The sequence below is a fragment of the Aptenodytes patagonicus genome, chromosome 18 (genome assembly GCF_965638725.1).
Source record: "Aptenodytes patagonicus chromosome 18, bAptPat1.pri.cur, whole genome shotgun sequence".
In the NCBI taxonomy this organism is placed as follows: domain Eukaryota; kingdom Metazoa; phylum Chordata; class Aves; order Sphenisciformes; family Spheniscidae; genus Aptenodytes; species Aptenodytes patagonicus.
In genome coordinates, this window is record NC_134966.1 from 10723515 (window position 1) to 10744438 (window position 20924).

Genomic DNA, 20924 nt, shown 5'->3' on the forward strand with positions numbered 1-20924 from the left:
AGTCCACCGCAGGTAAGTACTTCCAGATAGTAAAGTGACTGTGGTCCTGTGGGCCAGGTAGCCACAGACTCATCTACTGAGCACAGTGGCACAACACAGCTCTCAGGAGCGCTTGAATCCGCCACGGCGGTGTGACCCTCTGTAGCAAGGACCTACCGTACAATCCAGGAGAGGCAGGCTGAGCAGTACCTATGCCCACAGAGCGTTTGCAGGGCTTTCTTCAGAATGTTATTGCAGTTGCTGCACAGGTACTTCTGATCAGGCACATCCTCACAAATGTTAGTGGGATATCCGAAAGGAAATTCATTTTCATCAGGAGAAGAGCCGGGGACATCCTGCGGGCCTCTGGTTGTTTTCTCAGCCATCTGAAGTAAACTGCTGTCAGAGATAAGGAAAAAAAATAGGTGCTCAAACAAGCAGACACACGCTCGCTTTGATGTGAGAGAATGTATCAGGCATCAAAGCCCATGAGCAGCTCCAAACCTGTGGAGTAATCTAGTGATCTGCTTAATTGAGTTTGTAGCTGACATGTGTGACTAAATGTCACAGTGGGGTTTGACCAGGTACCAGCAGGAAATTACTGTACAGATTTAAAATTTCCCTCAAACACAACACGAAAATGCACAAAATATTGAAATGAAAGGTTGGGGGTTTCTTTCCAGAGTTTTTTAGCTTGTAGAAAGATGAAGTAAATATTGCCATCATCTCAGAGCTACAATCCCATCGGTCCACATCACGCAGAATTATTTCCTGTAGAGTAAATCCCCAACAACCTTCAATTCCCAGCAGCCAAAATTCGTGATTACGCTTTATAGGTGCAGAAACTGAGCAACCAATGTGTTTACAGTGACTTTCCCAAAGTCATAAAACTAGTGGTCAAATGAAAAAGGAAATCTCAAGTCCACAAAAGGCTTTATGCTTGTGCTTTAACCAGATACACCTTGAGCCACACATGCCAAGGTGGTATCCACGTTCAGTATTGCTTTTGGTTAACAAGAGCTGTGCAGTTGAATATTTTTGGAAATACAACCAAAACTGATTCTAGTGTCTCCACAGTTGCTTGGAAAGTTCAAGAAAAGTTTTCACCCAGGGACCTGGCGCAGTTTGATCATAACAATGCCTTTATAAATCTATTTTTTCCCATAACAGTACTGACACACAATAACCCATCTCAGTATTATAAAAAGTAACAATGACTAACAAGCCTCTAAAAAAATGAAGCAAGACCGCCTGGGCCAGGCCAGGCACAGAAACAGCGGTGTGACTGCCGTGGGGTGGACAGGGCATCCCCTGGATTTAAAACACTCCTCTCTGAACAAACAGCATTTTCTGTTGCCTGGCTTCGGCAATTCCCTTGGCCTCTCCAGGCATTTGACGGGGAGTTTAGCAACAAACGCAGGGGCTGCGCAATCTGACAAGAACCGTAAATCAAAACCGGCACCCCTAAATGTGCACCCGCCAATTAACGAAGCGGTGTCAGAGGCGTCGCGGCTCGGTACCCAGGTGAGGAGGGGGCAGACGAGCACCTTCGGCGCTCACGCTAGAGACCGCCCGCCGGCTCCTGCCGCAGAGCTGGCCGTGCTAGCAGAGCCCGTCGTTTCCGTGGGGCTGGAAGCCCACCCCCGCGGGTGTTTTACATCGATAACGCCCGGTAAAACCGCCGCCCTGGGGCAGGGAGCGGGTCCGGCGGGCCCCGGCTCGGCTGGCGCTCTCCATCCCCATCCCCGGCTCAGCAGCGCGGAGGGCCGGCAGCTTCGTCGGCAGCAGAAAGCAGCGAGGGCGGCCAGGATCCCCGGGGCAGCCTCGGGGGCCGGGCAGTCCCCCCTGCCCTCCGGGTGCTCCCTGGGGCGCGCTGGGGGGGACCAGGCCCGTGCGGCCGGGGAGGCCGAGGGGCCGCGGCCGGTTTCCCCTCAGCGGGGCCGGGGCGCGGCGGCGGGCGGCTGAGGCGGGACCCGCTCTCTCTCCCTCCCGCTCCCCTTACCTGAGCCCGCCGCCCCCGGAGGCGGCCCAGGCCGCGCCAGGCCCCGCGGAGCGGGCGGGAGCCCCGCGGGGCGGGAGGGTGGCTGGGTGAGCGGGCCGGCCGGCGGGGCGGCGCCGGCCCCGGGGCGCGGAGCGGGGCGACCGTGCCGGTGCTTACCGCGGTGGGGCCGCCCGTGCCGCAGGCAGAGGAAATGCAGCAGCCGGGCGGCTCGTCTGAATATCAGCGACTGCTGCCTCGCTCAGGCCGGGAGGAGCGGGAAACCCGAAATGCGCCCCTGGGGCCGGGGAGAAGCGGGCCTTCCCCTGGCCGAGGGAACCCAGCCCGGCTCCAGCCGGTGTCCCAGGCCGGCGAAGGGCCGCCGCGGGGCTCTCCCCAGGCCCCGGGAAGGCTGACCGGCACCGACCCGCGGGGACAGGGATGGGAATTGACTACGGAAAGGCCCGAGGGAGCAAATTCCCCCCAGGACAGCTGAAACGGAGAATCTGTTTGCGTAGCTAGTTCCTGAAACTGGTATGATGATGGCTATCCGACACCGTGACCCGGCCCTGTAACTCAGGCAGGAACTCCTGCCTACCCAGAGCGCGATTACAGTGAAAAATGCCCTCTCCACACCTCTGTCTGCTCGGGGAAAACACGCCGCCCCGAGTAAAGGAGCGGGAGACCTGAATTTCCTTCTGAAGCCTACTGGGAAACCTCGAGCAAGCCTCTCTGTGCCTCGCCCTCCAGCTGCTCTCAAATGCAGATAATACTTACAACACAAGGCTAACACAAGGCAAGTTAAGTAATGTGTGCAAATCCTTTTAAGATGCTCACAGTGCAGTAAAGATTTCTACAAAGAAGAGTTTCACTACCAGAAGGTCCTCTTTTCCCCTGACAAAGTTCACTGTGAAATCACATGCTGCAACCCTATATACCAGGATTCGGTCAGAAGAGAGAAAGTTGCAGATGCAAAACTGTTAGCTCTTCCTTGTGAAAGAAACTTGGGGAATACCACTGGGGCCGAGTCCTAGTGGAAAATTAAAAATAAGAAGCAGAGGTCGTTCCCTAGGTGCTTCACTTGGTTTGTTACTCTGCTGCATTTACAACAGTGTTCATATCCAGGTACCTTGTGACTTCGTGAAAGTTGACGAGGAGGTTATTATTCACCAGTGTCTGCCTGAAGTCTGACACCTTCCTATGCTGTGTGTGCACAGATAATAGTTCCACATCTGGCACAGCTGCCCTGGGTGACTGCCCCCCAACATGATTACAGATTAGCAAATACAATACCAGACAGACTATAGCTATATTGAATCACAGATGGGAAGGAGGGCAGCTTCTGGGATCAAGACATAGCCCTTCCTCAAGTAAGTGAAGCATATGCTGTAGTGCTTTGTTGCATCACTAAGATAAATACTGGAGTTAATTCCGGAACTTTTTTCTCCTCACCTTGTTACAAACAGCTACGTTCATGTTTTCATGAAGAAGCAAAGAATATTCATAAACTCTGCTCACAGAGATGTTTGTGTGACTCAGCTCTTGTTTGCCTGTATGATGTAACATCATTCTTTTTCATGCGTTCCTCTGCTACACACATACTGTGTTTGCTGAAGATCTCCCAGAAAAAATTACCATTAAACTTCTACCTTTTTGTCTCAAAAGGAAACAAACATGTCAAACAAAGCAAGAATAAACAAAACATTTTTCTAGACTTCAAAAGGGCAAAACCCAAATACAGCTAAGGAAAAAACCTCTAAAAAGGTAGCCAAGTCCAGGGGTAGGATATATATTTATCCTTTGCAGAGCTGATATACTGGAAGTCTATGTACACACCGGAAAAATTAATCTTGTAAGTATACAGTACTGTGAGGATATTATAAGCACTAAGCCTGGCACTGTTTGCAGAATAGAGGCTAAAGAAACACGTAGTATTACCAAAAAACAGGATGAAAAATGTTTATACAAAATAATCAAGATTGCAAATTTCAATCATCTTTGCGGTAAATTCCTGTTATTACAGGAAGTTTTAAAAATGTACTCAGAACACAGTAAGAATGTACATGGTCTCTTTAAGGCAGATAGCTGCTCAGTTTTCTCTACCATTTCAAGCTCTGCTGTCTGCAACAGAACGTACTTCACTCATTTGCTGCATGGGCAATGTCTTTCCACAACTGGTTCATTCATGGGACTTGGAGACAAATAATGGACCATCTTCTGGTGGCTAGGATTTTTAATAATAAAAGTCCCATTCTTGCAAGCAGTTTATCCAAAAAGTTTCCTACATTTATGTCCACCATTTCTTTAACTATTTTATTAAAAATTCACCTATGGGCCAAATGCTGTTTTCAGTTCCACCTTGTAGTCCCACAGGAATCAGGTTGCAAGGCTGTTTCCAAGAGAAGGATTTGAGCCTTCACTTTGTCAGAAAATCCTTTATTTACTTTCCCTTGAATTAGATAGGCTTTTGACAAGTGACCTGATTTTTTTCTGAAGGCTTTAACAGTTTAAAAATGATCATGCAAAGGAAATTATCATTATAGAGGGAAGTAAACACAAGCCTGAGGGAGCCAATTGCAGAGTCAGTTTTAGGGTATCCGTGTGGCTTACTGCCACACATCACTGGAGTGTTGTTGGATAAACCACCAGCCTAAGTAAATGCTTCCACCGTCCTCTGTAAAGAGGGAATAACATTTGCTTCCTTTTGTAAAACACTTGGATCTCACCAGATGAAAAGCATCATGTGCAGTTCAGTAATGCTGTCACAGCACAAGAAAATTACTAACTTAGCAAGGTGGGTGTGCAATTATCTGGTCATATACAGCCATGGTACCTGCACGTGTAACCTTTATTAAGAGCCAGGACTTTAATAAGATTTGGCAATGAAATTGTGGAAGAGGAAAATTGTCAGTTTTATTAAAGTTATTTTTAAGGCTTCCAGTTTAAATGTCAACATCCACCTATGTGAGTAGGAAGACTTTCCCTACTAATACTTGCAGAATCACATGTAATGTCTCTTCATTTCCACTTCCTTCTCTCTACTCCTCTGTGCTGTAAACGTATTTGTAGATGCTCTAAGTGCAGAGTCATCATGGCCATGTATTAACTAAAGCTAAAAGTCTATAGGGAAAGTGTGATACAGTCTTAGTAGTCCTTACGGCCTGAAACATTTGCTTTCATTGTTTTATGATTAGGGTTGTTAAAATTCATGGCAAGTTAATCTGGCACAGGCAGTTTCTGCCAGGATGTGAGTTAGTTTCTGAAAAAGTTTTTAAAATATTTCTGGATGTGGCTTTTGAAGCTTCCGGAATATAATGAGGTGTAAGTTAATAATTTCAGAAAGATCAGTGTTACACCAATGGGTCAGTTTCTGTTTCGGGATGAAGGGGCACCTCTATGCCTCCTTTCTGTGCTGTTAGCTTGCTCCTTTTCTTTTGCTTTGAGACTTCTCGAAAGTATTACACCTCTGTCTTAAAAGGTGCTGAATTACACAAAGAAACTAAAGATAAGTTTTTGGTACTTTCCAAACTAGAGATATTTCCTCTGGTAAATTTCCCCCATATGAGATCAGTTAACCGAAAACAGGATGTGGCTCAGAGAGAGATTAAAATTTGAAGCTTAACTTTATTGTAGAGCCATTCCACCAATGCTTAGCATTGCAGGGCACTGTGTTACTATTTAAGGTGATGAATTTTTTTACATCCAAGAAAAAAAGCTCATAAGGGAATATATTTAATTTGAGTATTATCTTTTTAAAATAATCCAAGGGCTTGAGATTTTTAATGAAACAGGTTTCTTAGTACATTTAAAAATGGAATTTAGGCTCAGATACTAAGTGTTTTAAAGATTGTATTCAAAGCGCAAATAGTATTTCCAGGGCTGAGAACCTCATACCAGAGAGATGCTTGAGATAGGGATGGCTCATTCTATTAAAACATACTTTTCAGTTAGCATAAATTATCTGGAAATGTGCACATGTTCTAGGAAACCCTGAAAAATGGGTAAAACACAGGAAGGAAAACTCGTTAGTAAAAGAAGATCAGTGCCCATGAGATGCAGTACTTCTAGGAACTGGAGCTGAGTGCTCCAAGTCAAGATTCCTGCCTGTTCATAGCTCTGATCTTAAGTAGTTCTTTAACTTCTATGCTATTACTTCTTTTCTGACTTAAGCTACCCACGAAATTGGAGTACAACAGAGTAGCTGTGAGATTTCATCAATTCATCTTCAAGATCAAAAAAAACCAAACCCCAAACATGAAGAATAATGAAATTTGATATATTGTTATCCTCAGCAAACTTGACAGCTTTGCCACAATTCAATCTCTTGCCTACAATAAAATCTTTTAAAATGTTTTTGTTATATCTGCCTGTGCCTACTACCAGTTGTAGCTCTGCTTTGTTATGGTAATATCCTGAGGACCCAGCCCAACTCATATTACAGGAGATGGAAAGTTTCCCACTAACTTACATAAGAGTTGGACTGTAATCCTCAAAGAGACATCAGGAATCAATTTTTTTTTCTTTATACTTGCTCTGCCTCAAGATTTTTCCAGATCATATTCTCTGTAACATAGTATTATCCTCAGCTTCCTAGTAATTTTTTTTTCTTTTTTTCAAATAATATATGTTCTGGAGCACCTTGTCAGCATTTGTCAGAAAAAAAGCATCCATAAAATGGACACTATATACCATTTATCTTATTTCAGTCATTCACTAAAGCAGTTTCCACAATACAAGCCAAGGAATCACCCTGAAAAGAAGAGGTTAGAGAAAACTAAAGTGTTTCTCTCTGTCACGGCGGCCTTGACAGTTTCCTATAAGCAATGCTACTTCAGAGTAAAACGTCATTAAGAGATTACTGAGCCTGCCTCTGATTTTAGGCAACCTAACTAGGCAGACCTTACATTAAGAAGCTTCTTGGTGGTATACCTGTCTCGGTCACTATGTCCCCATATCAGGACAAACACGGCGTAGAGACGTGTGAAGCCCGCATGGACCAGTTTATGACAGATTCACCAGCTTAAGCTCTGCTTTCTGTTGCAGCCTGTCTACATTAAGGGCTTACGCTGGTACTTGTGGTTATGCTTCTGTTTCTCTTAACGTACACAGAGCCTGATCTAAACTGGAAAATTCTTAGCTGCTTATTTCCATTCTTAATGCTTTGGAGAGAACTCTGGGAATGGGAGCTGCGCCCACTGGGAAGCCTGCCAAAACACTCTTCCAAAGCTCTGGATGTAACATGAAAAAACAAGTTAAGATTCAACATCTTTTGACTATAAAACAGCTGGAAAAATAGGGATATTCTGTCAATAGCTCAGGTCACTTGTACAGTGTACTACAGAAACCTGTACAATCATCAGAAAAGTCAGTATATTTGAGTAGGACTAATTAGTGGAAACAGAAAAAGGAAACAACAGGTTTCTTTAATGTCTTCATTAATTCTCATTAATGACAAGAATTGAGGGGAGAGTGAAGGCTATGGTAAATCTCCCCTAACCCTTTCAGAAGTTACTCATTTTGCTAATAAGAGCAAAAAAGGGATATGTTTAAAAGATGATCTTTTTACGTGTGACAGAAGCAGAAAGAGACTGACTATGCACTAACTTGCATCTCTCTTCTACTACGACCATAATTCACTTTGCTATTGTAGAGTGACTAATAGCACTGGGCTTATCTTTCCAATAGTATTTTCCAGCATGGTTCATAAACCTGAGTAATTTCCACAATACCACTGACATCTATTTGTGCCTGTATTTTATGGGCAAGAAACCCAGGGAACACAGCAATTCCAAGCATTATCCAAAGTTTCACAGGATGAAAATGATATTGTAAAGAGAACCAAAGCCCTCATCAAAATATTGCTACAGAAAGAAAACTCCTGAGTTTTCACAAACCACGATGTTTTGAAGGAGAAAGGAAAATATATTTTAAACATAGGAGAAGACTGAATGAAAAAGGAGAAAGCAGGCATAAAGAAAGACAGGCCTATATTCTGAACAGAGGCAAGCAGACTTAGTGTTTAAATTCCTGAATAGAAAGAGTCCTCTCATGAGGCCAAGTATCTTGGCAGCTTTGCCAGTGATGGGACTCCAAAAGCACATCATCACATACAAGTTCCCAACAGCGTCCTTGGAATTCAGCCAAGAAAACAAACCTTGTAACTCCATGTTGAACATCTGCATCACAAATTGGATGTCGAAACCCCAAAGCAAGTGAATGGGGCACAAAGTGCTTAGGAAATGAACGCTCCCATCTGTTCAGGTTCAGTAACAATGGGTCATCCTGGAAGAAATCAAAATACAGATTGGCTTCATAGTGCAACAGTTCAGAATTGTTGCAAGTTTTCACAAGCTAAGGTTGTATTGTCTTTGTGGCAAGATATGTGCAGGAAGGAAATTCAGCATTTTTTAATCTGGTTATCTAAAATCACATCTAATGCTTTCCCTTATCATTAATATTTTGCTTCAAAGCCCAGGACTGGCAGGCAGGGCCCTGGGGAGCGTTTCTGGGCTGGGCTGCCCTCTGCCGGGACTCGCCCCGGAGCTGTTCACAACTGGGCATGGAGATCGGCAGGACCACTGCGGACAAGGGACCAGTGGACACAGATAGGGGATACACAGGAGCGTGGCTTTCTACAAATTTGCTTTGAACTCATGTGGGTTTAGATACCTTCCTTCAATTTCTGGTATGAATCCATGGAATCCTGTTAAATTACAACCCAGATTAATTTGACCCCTCACGTCTTCATGGGAAGTTTTTGATTCTAGCTTGTTTTTGAGTTTCCTGACCAAAACAGAAGCTTAGCTGATCCTGCCAGGCTTCTTCAGTGTCATATGGAAACTGTGAAATGGTGAAGTTATTTAGCTTTTATAGGAAGCCACAAATGACACCAGGGACATAAAGAAGATTCCCCCATCAGCCTGGGTTGAGTAATTGTGCATAACCAGAAGCTGGGCAAGTTTCATGGAGTTTGAAGTGTTAGTGTGAAAATACATCTCTGACTATATGTAGGTACTTCGTGCAGAAAATAAACACGTGCTGCCTTTTCAGTCACTATGTACAAAGAGATTCATCCCAGGAATTGAAAACTCTCGGCCACAAATATATTTCCAGACTCCTCTTGTCAATGGGACTACACGCCTTTACAAGAGTCCTTGTACCCTGTCCTAAATTTCACCAAGCTAATGCTTTTTCTTGGCCGCTTTGAAAGCTCTTATCTGACAGCAAACACTGAACTCTGGGGATTAACTCTGTGTTTATCACCCAAGATGGTTTTCCTCAAACCACTGTTAAACATGGCATGAAGGATGTGTGGTGAAAGTGTAGTGAAAATTGGGACCAAAACAGACCTCCTGACTTCCAGTTCAGTTTTATAACTGTATCTCTGGATCCCCCTCCTTGCAGCAAAAGCAACTGCAAACGTTACTTAAAACAAGCATTTAATACATGCTGTTCAAACCTATCCCAACTAACTGGGGCTAGAAACAAAACACCTTTTAATATTGCATAAACTGGTGACTCCAAACTTTTGGAATTACACTAATGGTGGAAACTAATACCTATTTCTACCTAGTTGTCAGAGCCTGGGGCTGAATATTCTCTAGGATCTTACAGCAGTAGGCTTTTATGGAAAATTTTATGATTTGGGAAGTGAAAATGACATTTTTATGGCATATTGCTTTTTATAAATAATGAAGGAAAACTGGCTAATCAGACTCTCGCAGAGACAGACAATGCAGGCACGTAGTGAGTGCGAGGCTTCAGTTACAGCTGCAGTTTATGCCCAGTATGTCACCAACACTAGCGTTTATGTCTATATATTGTAAATCACATTTCAGCAGGTATAAACTGGCATAGTGAAATGTGAATCTCCTTGTGTGTGGATGTGCGAGATGTTTATAAAATATTTTCTCTTTGGAAAAATTTTCACATTTACTTTTTGTGACTCAGTTAAAGAAGTACTGTATCTACAGATCTAGATATCAAGTATAAAAAGTATATCTCCTCCAAAATAATTGCAACAACGCTGATTTGCATTAGCTGAGGATGTGCTCCATGTCCTCGCAGTATAAACTGCGGAGAACATATAATAGCCAGTGGAAAGAATGCACTGTTGAGGTTACTCTTGTAAAGCCAAATTAGACAGTGCAAGTCCATGACGGGGCTCCTTGAAACCAGCTTGCAGTGCACTAAACCCAGACTCTGAACCTCTCTCTGTTTCTTTTGGAGTACTTTTAACCGGCGGCAGTGGGGCTGCTGTCATTAAGAGAAAATCGATTTTCCATTGTAAACCCCAGTTTTTGTGGTTTAATATCTCAGCTGATTCAAAGTGCATCAAATAAAACTTTTTGCTTGCTTTACTTGCAAAAGAAATTACCATTTTAGTTGTCATGTAGCAAATAAATAAAGGAAATATAGTCTGAACCGCAGCACCTTAGGAATAATCTGCATTTCATGACTTCTAGCTATGAACATAGGTAAATACAACTATTTTATGAATAACCACCTGTGCGTGACAAATATTTATTGGGTTAGAAAAGAAAGGGTTGAATATAGCAATCTTACTCAAGATTTCTCTGCTATTGTTTTCTAAACCTGAATGTTCTTTTTATGACAGTTGTGGCGTTTAATTCAGTTTAGTATTTTCCAGGAAATCAGTTGCTGCTTAAACATGCATCCAAATTCCAAGTTCATTCAGAACTTGAAAAGCAAAATTTAACACAAGGAATGGAATTTTGTAATGACCCAGCAATTGGCAAAACCAAACTCTCAGTTCCCAGGAGAATGAAAGAGCCAAACCCAGATATTTCTCCTAATTAGAGGTGAAAACATTATTAAATATCTTAAAAATTGAAAGCATATGTAACTCCTATAAGGTGGTTTTTTACTGGAAAATAATTGATGGCCATGCCAAATTTCAGTGTGTTCTGATGTAAGAATTCAGCAGGAGATTAAGAACACATTTTGCTAGGAGACATGCATAAACATTAACATTTACATAGACTGAAAATAAGCCTCTGTAGGTAGGGTCAAGTGAGACAACTCATGATGGATGAACACCAAATTGGCAGCCCTCAGAGAGAGTGATTTTTTTAAATTACAAAATGATATTAACTCAAAAGAAAAAAAGGATTTCGTTAGTATGTTTTCACTCATCTCTTCCATAACCCTACTATAAATGAATCTACTGACCCCTGTCAGTAGATTCCACAACTCTTTGTTTGTGGAAATAGGAGTTTAAAAAAGATTTTTGAACTTGGAAGAAATCTTACTAAGGATTCAATTCTAAGATTTTGTATTGCTCCACCCAATGCAGGATCCCACCTGCTGACTCAGAAGAGTGGCTGTGCCTATATTGAACATTTTCATCACTATACAAAGATAGAAAATAATTTTGGTGTGATATTCTGGCCTTACGTTGCCCAAATACACTGATCAAACATCTCAGTGTGATGAAGTGAATATTTCTCCTCTTCCAGATGATTTCAGATTCTGAGTGTACCATCATAACAAAATAAAAATTACGTGGTAACTTGCACTTGCATCCTACTAGCTCATGTAAGCAATTTTCTCTTTCACCTGGTATTTAATATGATATGTTTTCAGGTCAGCCAACAAAGAATTATGACAGTCACTTAAAGGTATTGAGGTATTAAAAAGCACGAAATTAACCTGCTGCAGGGATTTAGCATTCCTCTTCTAAAACTGTAGGGTATTCCTAATTCAAAAAAAATTTTGACAGAGCACCTGTCTGGCTAATGCTACTTAGAGCTTGTGGCATATCCTGAAAGATTATATATATGGATTATATACATGGAATAATTTCTGCACTGCTAGTAAAGCAGTGGCCAGAGAATGGCACCAGTTGGCGCTCTTCCTAAATTAGTCCCAGTAGTTACACCCAGCACAGCGGCTTTCATGACCAGACCAAAAGAGTGCGAGTTTCACGTGTCACTCTGCATAACAGGGTGGAATTTGGTCTATTCAAGTCACTTATTAGCTTGGATCAATTCGATTAATTTCTGATTGCAATGAAGAGAGAAATCAGCTCATTTTGTGACACTTGGATATCTAAAAAAAAAAAAAAAAAATCAGTAAAATACAAATGGAAGCTTACAGAAATACTTTTTTTTAAAAAAAAGAACTAAAAGGCTTACATAGTGTTAACCCTTAGAATTGTTGTTATCTCAGGAATTCAACCAATTCAGGTCTTACATATCTGCCAAGAGTATTCAGGGAGAATCACATCAGAATGGCATCTGGTGAATTTTCTTATTCAAAGGCTGATCTGGGAAATATATTAAAAAGGAATAAAAGTATAATGACCAAACTCATTTAGTTGACTTTAGTGGGTGCTGCTTTCAGATATTACCTGTGCATATCACTAGGAGCAACTCTGAAGTTCACTTCAGAGGCTAGTCTGACTGTGTTGCGCTATTATGTCAATAAATGACAATAAAAATCCTGTTTTTTTCCAATGGCCCTTGGCATCTTGCCAGAATTGACAGGCAAGGCCAGTCATCTCTGTTCTAGAAGATGTGAGAATAAATTTGGACTAAAGTACACAGCTTTCTGGGCAAGTGCATTAATAGGTAGGCAGTCCAGTAATCCCACATACAGAGGCTGGCTGGCCTTTGGGTAGACTACAAAAGTGTAGCAGTCGAATGCATGTTTTTCTGGAACCACTAAAGCTATTAGCCGGTGATTCAAAGCCTGGAACATTTGGAGACTTGCACACCATGTATATAAACAACCAAGGAATAGAAAAACACTGTGTACAATTCAGATATAAAAGGACCTTTCTGATGTCCAGAATCCCCAGTAAGCATGGAAGTACAGAGTGTGTTTTGAAATAATTTCCATTTCATAATACAGATGAGTCATCTAAGCAGTGATTATTCCAAGAATTTCCATTTTTGCTGGGATTAATCCTGTGAATCGCTTAGTACCTCAGAACTCTCCGACTACAGGTCACTGAGGTTAGCATGGCAGTAGATTCTAAAATCAGTCTCCTGTCATTTCCATCTTCTCCAGTCTTACTGACTAGATCCAATGGAAATCTGCCAACCTAATTTACATGTGTGAAACAGATGAAGACATAGATGTCTTTCCCCCACGTGTTTTTCATGTGAAAGTCATGCTATGCCACATGAGGAAGGTAGATCTTCCTACATTGGTATATATACACATATACACACATCTCCGTACGACACATGGCTAAATATGTGTAAAAATACACACATATAAAATACATATACTTAAAATATTTTAATGATCTCAGTGTTATACTGGAGAGATAACACTGGATAGAAACAGAGACACAACAAATAAGATTAAAGACATTTTTTAAACTAATGACTGCCAATTTGATGTGGAAGTGCAGCATTTTTATACGTATTTTTTAAATTAGGTTCCTAGGTCTTCAGGAGCAATACAGCCTTTTTGCAGTCTGTCTCACTAAAAATCAATAGAGCTTAAATTTCACAAGTTACCTGTGAAAATAAGACATGTTCCTTGTCATTTAAAGTTTTTAAAGTGTAATTTAAATTTCAAAAATTACACTTTTGAATAAGCTAACAGGACCCAAGGTTTGTTTTACACAACCCATGAAGACCTTATCTGTCTTTGTGATTTCATCTATTTTAGGACTACTTGATAAAGTCAACATTCTTTCAGATGTCTTTGTTTTGCCATTAGCAGTTAACAGGAAAATGTATTTTGGTGCCTGATCTTAAAATACTACTTGACACTCATTTGAGCCTCTGACACAGAGACGAAACAGCAGAACATGTTTGTTTTGCTTATGTAGCCATCTCCTTTGTTGTATTCTCTTTCTTTTCTCTCTGGAGTCACTGCGGTCTGATAAACTCGCATTGAATGCCAGGATACTTCAGTCAACGTTCCAGTTCTGCAACTGGCCTTGTCTATAGCCTTGAGAAAGTCATTTGACTGCTCTAGGTAATACAGTTTCCTCATCTATAATTCACTGCTTTGAGTCCATAGAATGAATCTATTGCAAGTTCTTTTTAGTATTTTTTTTTGTTCTGATTTTGTATTTCTAAGTACTATATGCATCACAGTACTGACAATTCTTTTTCGGTCTGTGTAAAGCCCTTTGAGATTTACAGATGTTGGCAAAAACAGACATTCCAACATTAGAATATTTTAGGGTTTTTTTCACGTCAAATGTTGCTTAACGCAAAAAAAAAATCCAACCCTTCTGTGTAGAAGACAGAGAGATAAAACACTGTCCTTTTATGCAGTGTTGTACTGTGTACTAGTTTGATATTCAGCATATACAATATTCAGGGTGCTCTAGAGTGTCAGCTGGAGAAGGCAAAGAAGATCCTTGAACCCTTAAAGTTGCGACAAAAACCATCAACAGCCTTGTGGGATGATTTCTTCCCACCAGTCTTAGGAAATTCTCCCATGCAATGCAGAACTGGCCCTGCTATACGTACATTGATTAAGGTTAAGGGATACGGCTATAACAGAGTTATTTCCCTGGAAATTAATTACTTATAACCCATACATATTAAATATTATTTCTTACATTGTTCTTCTAGATGTTAACTATGACTTACCTTATATGGATCCGATTGACCCGAATGAAGAAAATTCTTGTTCATACCCTTGGCTATAATTCTTTCAGTCTCCTTGCTCTTGGTTTCATCTGGTTTTATCTAGCACACAGTGTGAATACAAAATTGGTAAGCAGATTGATACACGTCTCGTAAACACTAGTAACCAAAAGCCAGAGCAAAGGTATATTAATGATATAGGCAGATTTTAAATTAAAGCCCTTAAAGGCCCTCTTAGCTACGCCATGCAATAAGAATGGGAATTATTTTAACTAACAGATATTTTAGTACTGTGACCCATGGCTATGACATCTGAATATAATTTGATCTTTTTTATACAATGACATCATTGTGCTTTAAAGAAATCTTCAGGTTCCACCTTAGCAGGGACAGTTGAGTCAGTATCTCTGTGTTTATAATCAGATGCGAGAAACAGGAGTTTATGAGAAGATGTATCACTCTTGAGGGATAATTAGGTCTCATAATACACAGTTACCCTCACAACAATATTGTACAGTTTAGAAGTGGACTGCCTGGACAACCTCACTAAGCATTTAAGTGTACTTCTCTCTGTAATTTGAGTTTATATCCAGTTATTATTGGATACAGTGTTATCTTCTTATGCTTCTTCAAAAAGTTTGGAGGATTAAAAAAAAAAGTACTCACAGAGCCAAAATTAAAAATTGCATCATCTGTGACTATCTTCTTTCCACATATTAAACACTCTGGATCAAGGATATTCCTAAGAGAGAGGGAAAACAGTAATTTTAAAGTTCTTGGACGTGCTGCTTTTGGGCAACTATTCAATAAAAATAAAAATGTGTGCAACTGTACTTTGTATCAAACTCTCTTCTCAGTTTTACTGGGAACCAAGCTGATTTGTGCCAGGAGTTGTGAGAAGGAAATTTGGCCCCTCATCTGCCACTTTCCTGGAGGCAAGGCAAGCTTTTTAACTGTCAAATTCAGTCATCAAATGTCAAAGTAACATTTGTTGTAAATCTACCTAAGTCACAGTAGACATTGATTCAGTCTACTGTGTCTTAAAATACAAATAATGAATAGCACGCATATTATTTAGGAACTTTTTTTTTTAAAAAAACAAGAAAGTGGAGCATAAAAATAGCATCAGTTAGCATCTGGAATGGAAAGGAATTAAAAAAAAGAGTACAAAAGGAAAACCTAGGGAATAAAATAGTTTCTTTCACAGAGAGCGTATGAAGTGGCTGCATATATTTACAAAGCTGTACAAACATAACTTTATACCAGCAGGCAAAGATTATCCGTACTAGCAGAAGAGCAACACTCTCTTCACACCTGTTTAACCTCCAGCTCCTCCACCAGGACTGAGCATAAAGTGGCCACTGCAATGCAGAATAGCCACTAGCCGTAAGGTTAGAGCCCCTTCAACAATGTGAGTTTTACAAATATTGCGTAAACATACCATCTAGGCACAGTACAGGTTTTTTTGCAGTGAGTAATGAATACGAAACAATGATATTAAATATTTTCAGTATGATAGAATTACCTTAATAACCAGATGACACAGGACATACAGTAACTGTGCCCACATGGCATCTGTGCTGGATTCTGCAGAAACATTTTGCATAGAGGACAAATGTATATGGAAGAAGCATTATTTGTGTACTTTTCCATAGGTTCTTCAGAAGCACGTGAGCTACTCATGGCTTATGCACTGATGCTTGACACCAGATCTTCCAAACACAGAGGTGCTGTAGTATGTTCTCTTACGAAGAGAAACTGAAAACTTTATTCTAAAGCCATTGCTGGTTTTTGCTGTTATACTTGTAGCTAAACTGCAGATGTTAAGATAATCCTGAAGAAAAAAAAAAAAAAAGAAAAAGATTTAGCATTGGGCATACACTAAAATAAACTGCCAGTCAATCAACATGCACTAGTAGCATACTTAAATGCAGATCAAAAACTTAAGGACTGCAGTAAGAATTTACCTAACCAAACCAATGAGAAGCCTGGAAAAATAACGACTTGTTTATTCCCAAACTGTACAAATTTGAATTGTGAAGACAAGAAGCAAATTAAGAGGAAAGACGAAAAAAGCAATAATTGGTATTCTCTAATAGGCATCATTCCATACGTTGCCCTAAAAATAGAGCCTCAGGGGAGCTGCCTCAGAAATCTTGTTCTGGTAAATCCTCCTCCAGTGCTACAGATTTACAGGAGTAGAGATTTCAAGACAGAAGAGACAGGCTGAAGGAGTGTAAGAGTGAAAAGACAGCATTGCAAACCAAAGACTACTATGGTTAGCTCTTATGAATTTAGAAACAGGTTGCCCTTCTATGGTTCTAGATTTTGTTTTATTGTTTTTCATTTCCCTAATTTCTGTTCCTCATATCTATTTCATACAGGTTTTATTAGTTTACATGTTGTTTCTCTGGGCTGCTACTGCACATATTTTGCTACCGATACTTTTTAGCATTGCAAGATTTCTTCATGCAAAGGAATTACATTAAGCATCCCTACTTGTGCTTCTAGATCAATGTCTTTTACTGCAAGACTAACAATTTTGAGAAACTCACAATGTCATTATCAGCACAATGTACACAGTGGTAAGAAGCTTTTGAAGTGAGCTGACCGATAAAATTAAACCACCGAGTAACCTAGTCTGCTGAAATATCATCGTGTCTATGCTAAAAATCACAAACTCCAGGAAATTCTAAAATGAAAATGTCTTCTGTTTCATATAACATGTTTTAACTTGTAGCTTATGCGTCACTCACTACATGCTACCAGGTACGTGACACACTTGCCAGAAAACGCCCAGGTTAATTCAAGAAAAGGAGGACTTTGTTAGGCTCAATTTCCTTATTTCTGTGGGTTTAAGCTGCATTTAGACTACATTATCTCTGTAAAAGGCAGGAAGCAGCACCGAAGTACATTTCCCATTCTGAGTTCTCAAATATCACATTTCTCCATGAGCAGAAATGGGGTAATTATGCGATTCTTAAAGCGAGTACTGCACCCTGACCTCTTGGTTGTATCGTTGCTTGCAGCCTCTCTTATGCTCAGAACTCTAGACTGATCAGAAAAGACTTTGCATCTTCTGACCATACTTTATCACACAGTCCTGACTATGATAGCCTCTCTGGTAAATCTAAAATTTGTCCAAGAATCTCAGAGATTGCGGGGTGGTTACTGTCTTGCAGTAGAATTTTTTTGATAAATAATTTGGGTGACATGAAGAAAAAAAAAGTTGCCAGCAGATATGAAATTAATATTATGGCACTACACATGAAAATACGTATTTTTTCCATCCACTAGGAAATGAGCACAGCATTTTCAGTAGCTGAACTTTTGAAAAATGTCTTTTAAAAGTTGTTCTTTTTTTTTTGGGGGGGGGGGGGAGTAAAGTACTAATATTTATAGGACCTATACGAAAATTATGTTCTTGTGCTCCCTCTGCTGTTTCTGTCACAGTGGAAAACTGGGAGTGTTTCAAGAGCTGTATATGTTCCTTCATATACAGTAAGAAATACTCATGCCTAAAAAAGGAGAGTCACTTCTCCTGGCAAAAGAATTTTCAAAAATAAAGAAGCATGGTGTAAAAATTAAGGATAAAAAGCATTATCTATCTGGAAAGCAAGCTTTTATGCATGATATGATGCCATGGACATACCTGGGCTTTCTTTAAATTAACATTAAGAATACTAACAAAATATAATTCCACGTGAGTTCTGAATATTATTGTAATTAAGTAATGCTATTGTTACTTACTATTACAATTGTTCAAACAATTTTTACCAAGACTTCAGGGTTAATATCCAAAATACAGTCTTTCTAAAATACAAGCAGTCTATTTTCTCTACACAGACGGATGACATACCAACACTACCTATCAGAAGAAACACCAAATGCAGGAACATCAAAAGTATTTAAAACTGGTTGAAATATCTCATCTAACAAATAATAATTAAAAATGTCTGGAAAGAGGACTTACCAAACTGGTTAACGACTGAAATTCTTAGCACATCATCAGCAAGGGGAAACACTAGACTTAATCTCTCTCAAAGTGGGATTCCCCTGTATCACATGCTTGTTTTTTCATTGTAGTAGCACGACTGTTTTCTTTTTAATACTTGGTTTAACACTGCCTTCTTTTAACCTTAGACTAACAACACTTATATTAGTGTAAGGGAATTTTTCTCATATTAATAAAAGACTGAATCAGCTGCTAGAGGGTATAATTTCTACTTTTGAAATCTAAAAATCAAGAAAAGATTAAATTTTTTTGATAATGGTTTTGCAGAGAAATACATCACAGGCAGTTCCACCTTTGTGAACATGTCTCTTTCATACACAAATAAGATTTTAAAAAGCTTCTTATTGAATGTTTTACTTATCTGGAGAACTTTCTGTGCCAAAATGCTCTGCAAATGAGAATATCTTCAACACATACAAGCATCACTTCATAACTGAAAATGTCACCAGGTATAGTTAAGGTCTTCCTGATTGTTTTTTAAAATCATAAATTCAGTTTATTTATTTATAAAAAGTAAAGAGTTAAGTTGCCCGTAACAGTTTCAACCTACAGAATATGAACCATAAGTTTCCAATGTTTTATTTCCATTGCAGGGGCTGGGGGTTGGTTGTTTGAGATACATTGCAGTGTTTCAGTACACTGTTAAAGTAAATTTTTGCATTTCAGACATGGACTGGAAGAAACTAATTTATTAAAACTTAGTAAACCTTCAGGACTGTTGAATTTAAAAATCTACTACTCCAGTCACATGTTGAATGAAAAATGTCACTCAACATGTTAAGATAAATGCCTGGATACTAGCTTGAGTAAAAAGAGCAAGATTTTGTCATCTGCAGGTCTAAGGGAACTAAAAAAGCACAATGGGGTCAGGAGTACCTGGCTTCAGTATGGCTTTTGGCATAATCTAAAATAGCTTTAGGAGTTCTCTTCCATCATTCTTACACTACAGTACTTTAATGAAGTTGGAAACTGAACATTTAAAATAGTCACTAAAAAGAAACTGGGGCTGCAGTAAGATTTTTGTCCTACATACTTGGATGCTATTGTGCTAGGTTAGATAGATTTTTTTTTGTTTAAATTTGCTTGGAAATTAAAGCTGTAACAAAATTATTTGATAAACCATTTTATTTTTCCTTTTTTTTTTTTTAAATAAAGGAAGGGTCATGTTTTAATAAGACATCAGATTTTAATGCTTCTAAGTGTTATTCTGGCACAAGACAGTACTTTCCACGTTTGTTTTTACAGTCAATCCACTTCATCTGACTTCAAATGTCTTTGCAGAATTCTGCATTATTCTCCCATCCAAGCTTAAAAACCGTACTTTGAACATTACTATGTTATAAGAACATGGCTATGAAATACAAGCAAAGACCATTTTTCAAGATAAACTATTAATGAATGTTGTTTGGAAAAGAATTACTGAACAGCTGAGGATTTTTTTTTAAATGAGATTTGCTCTATATTTTTAATTTCAAATTCTCCAAGTAAGTCAACAGCCACTGATGATGAGATCTTCAGCAAAATCTTCCATTGTATTTAAAAACTCCTGACAAAATGTACACGCTGTATTTGAAGGCCACCACTCAATCCAAGTGCTAGAGTCCAAAGGGTACTGGAATCTAAGAAGACAAAAAAAATTATCATTTGCTGCCAAGATTTGGGGAGGAAAATGTCAAACAGAAAAAAAAAATTACAATATGAAATTGCTTGCTTTGTGTTCATAATCCTGTTTTAAATGTACATGTCTGAAAACACATTGTGTAACTATTGGTCGAACTAATACTTACAAAATTAAATCAATTATATATCACATAAGAATTATTACATACAAACACTTGCCACTTCACAGCACACTTTAAGATTAAATCTCTGCATATTCTGATGGTAAGTTACTTACTTGAAATTGTAACCAATGCTTATCTTTAAGGCTTCTTTTCCCATGATCAAATATTGCTCTCCTGGGCTCAATTCAACATCTGTACAGGTCTTCTTTTTAACAAAGGTTATTTCATTATTTTTTTGAGCAAAAGCCTGCCCTGAAGTAGAATGTCAAGAATTGGAAAATTTCACAAAAAGAATTTCCAGTCACTCACGTATTAGACAAAAAACACCAAAATGTTCTACAGTACAGCACAGCCTAGGGATCTGTTTGCCACTAGTTATATAACAGGAAAATTTGATGATATAAACCATGTTTCTTGTAAAAGATTTTTTAAATTAAATCTGAATGTTAAATAAGCCTCGTGCACATTAAATAATTTTATATTATAGTAATTATAAGGTCATATTGGGTGCTTAAACTCAGAGGAAAAATGAGTGAATATCAGCTTCAGTTCCGCAGGACCTACAAGCAGCTACCTCTCCTAAAGGT

General features: G+C 39.4%; 2 protein-coding genes across 5 annotated transcripts in view; both read right to left on the bottom strand.

Annotated features, from left to right (window-relative positions):
* TRAF1 (TNF receptor associated factor 1) overlaps positions 1-18853 on the bottom strand; it is a 36431-nt gene extending 17578 nt beyond the window's left edge. Inside the window, exons 1-6 of one of the 4 annotated variants that reach the window (XM_076355619.1) lie at positions 18512-18853; positions 16064-16372; positions 15205-15280; positions 14542-14640; positions 8112-8239; positions 157-378 (exon numbers count right to left, since the gene is read on the bottom strand). In XM_076355619.1, coding sequence (XP_076211734.1) covers positions 157-378; positions 8112-8239; positions 14542-14640; positions 15205-15280; positions 16064-16221 — 683 coding nt within the window. In that variant the 5' untranslated portion in view covers positions 16222-16372; positions 18512-18853. Of the gene's footprint in view, positions 1-156; positions 379-1981; positions 2041-2137; positions 2369-8111; positions 8240-14541; positions 14641-15204; positions 15281-16063; positions 16373-18511 lie in introns of those variants that run through there. The other 3 variants (XM_076355623.1, XM_076355620.1, XM_076355622.1) reach the window with 3 other exon arrangements.
* An 866-nt stretch (positions 18854-19719) lies between these two features.
* Positions 19720-20924, bottom strand: part of C5 (complement C5) — a 28824-nt gene continuing 27619 nt past the window's right edge. The window contains exons 40-41 of the mRNA XM_076355617.1: positions 20451-20589; positions 19720-20172 (exon numbers count right to left, since the gene is read on the bottom strand). Coding sequence (XP_076211732.1) covers positions 20043-20172; positions 20451-20589 — 269 coding nt within the window. The 3' untranslated portion in view covers positions 19720-20042. The remainder of the gene's footprint in view (positions 20173-20450; positions 20590-20924) is intronic.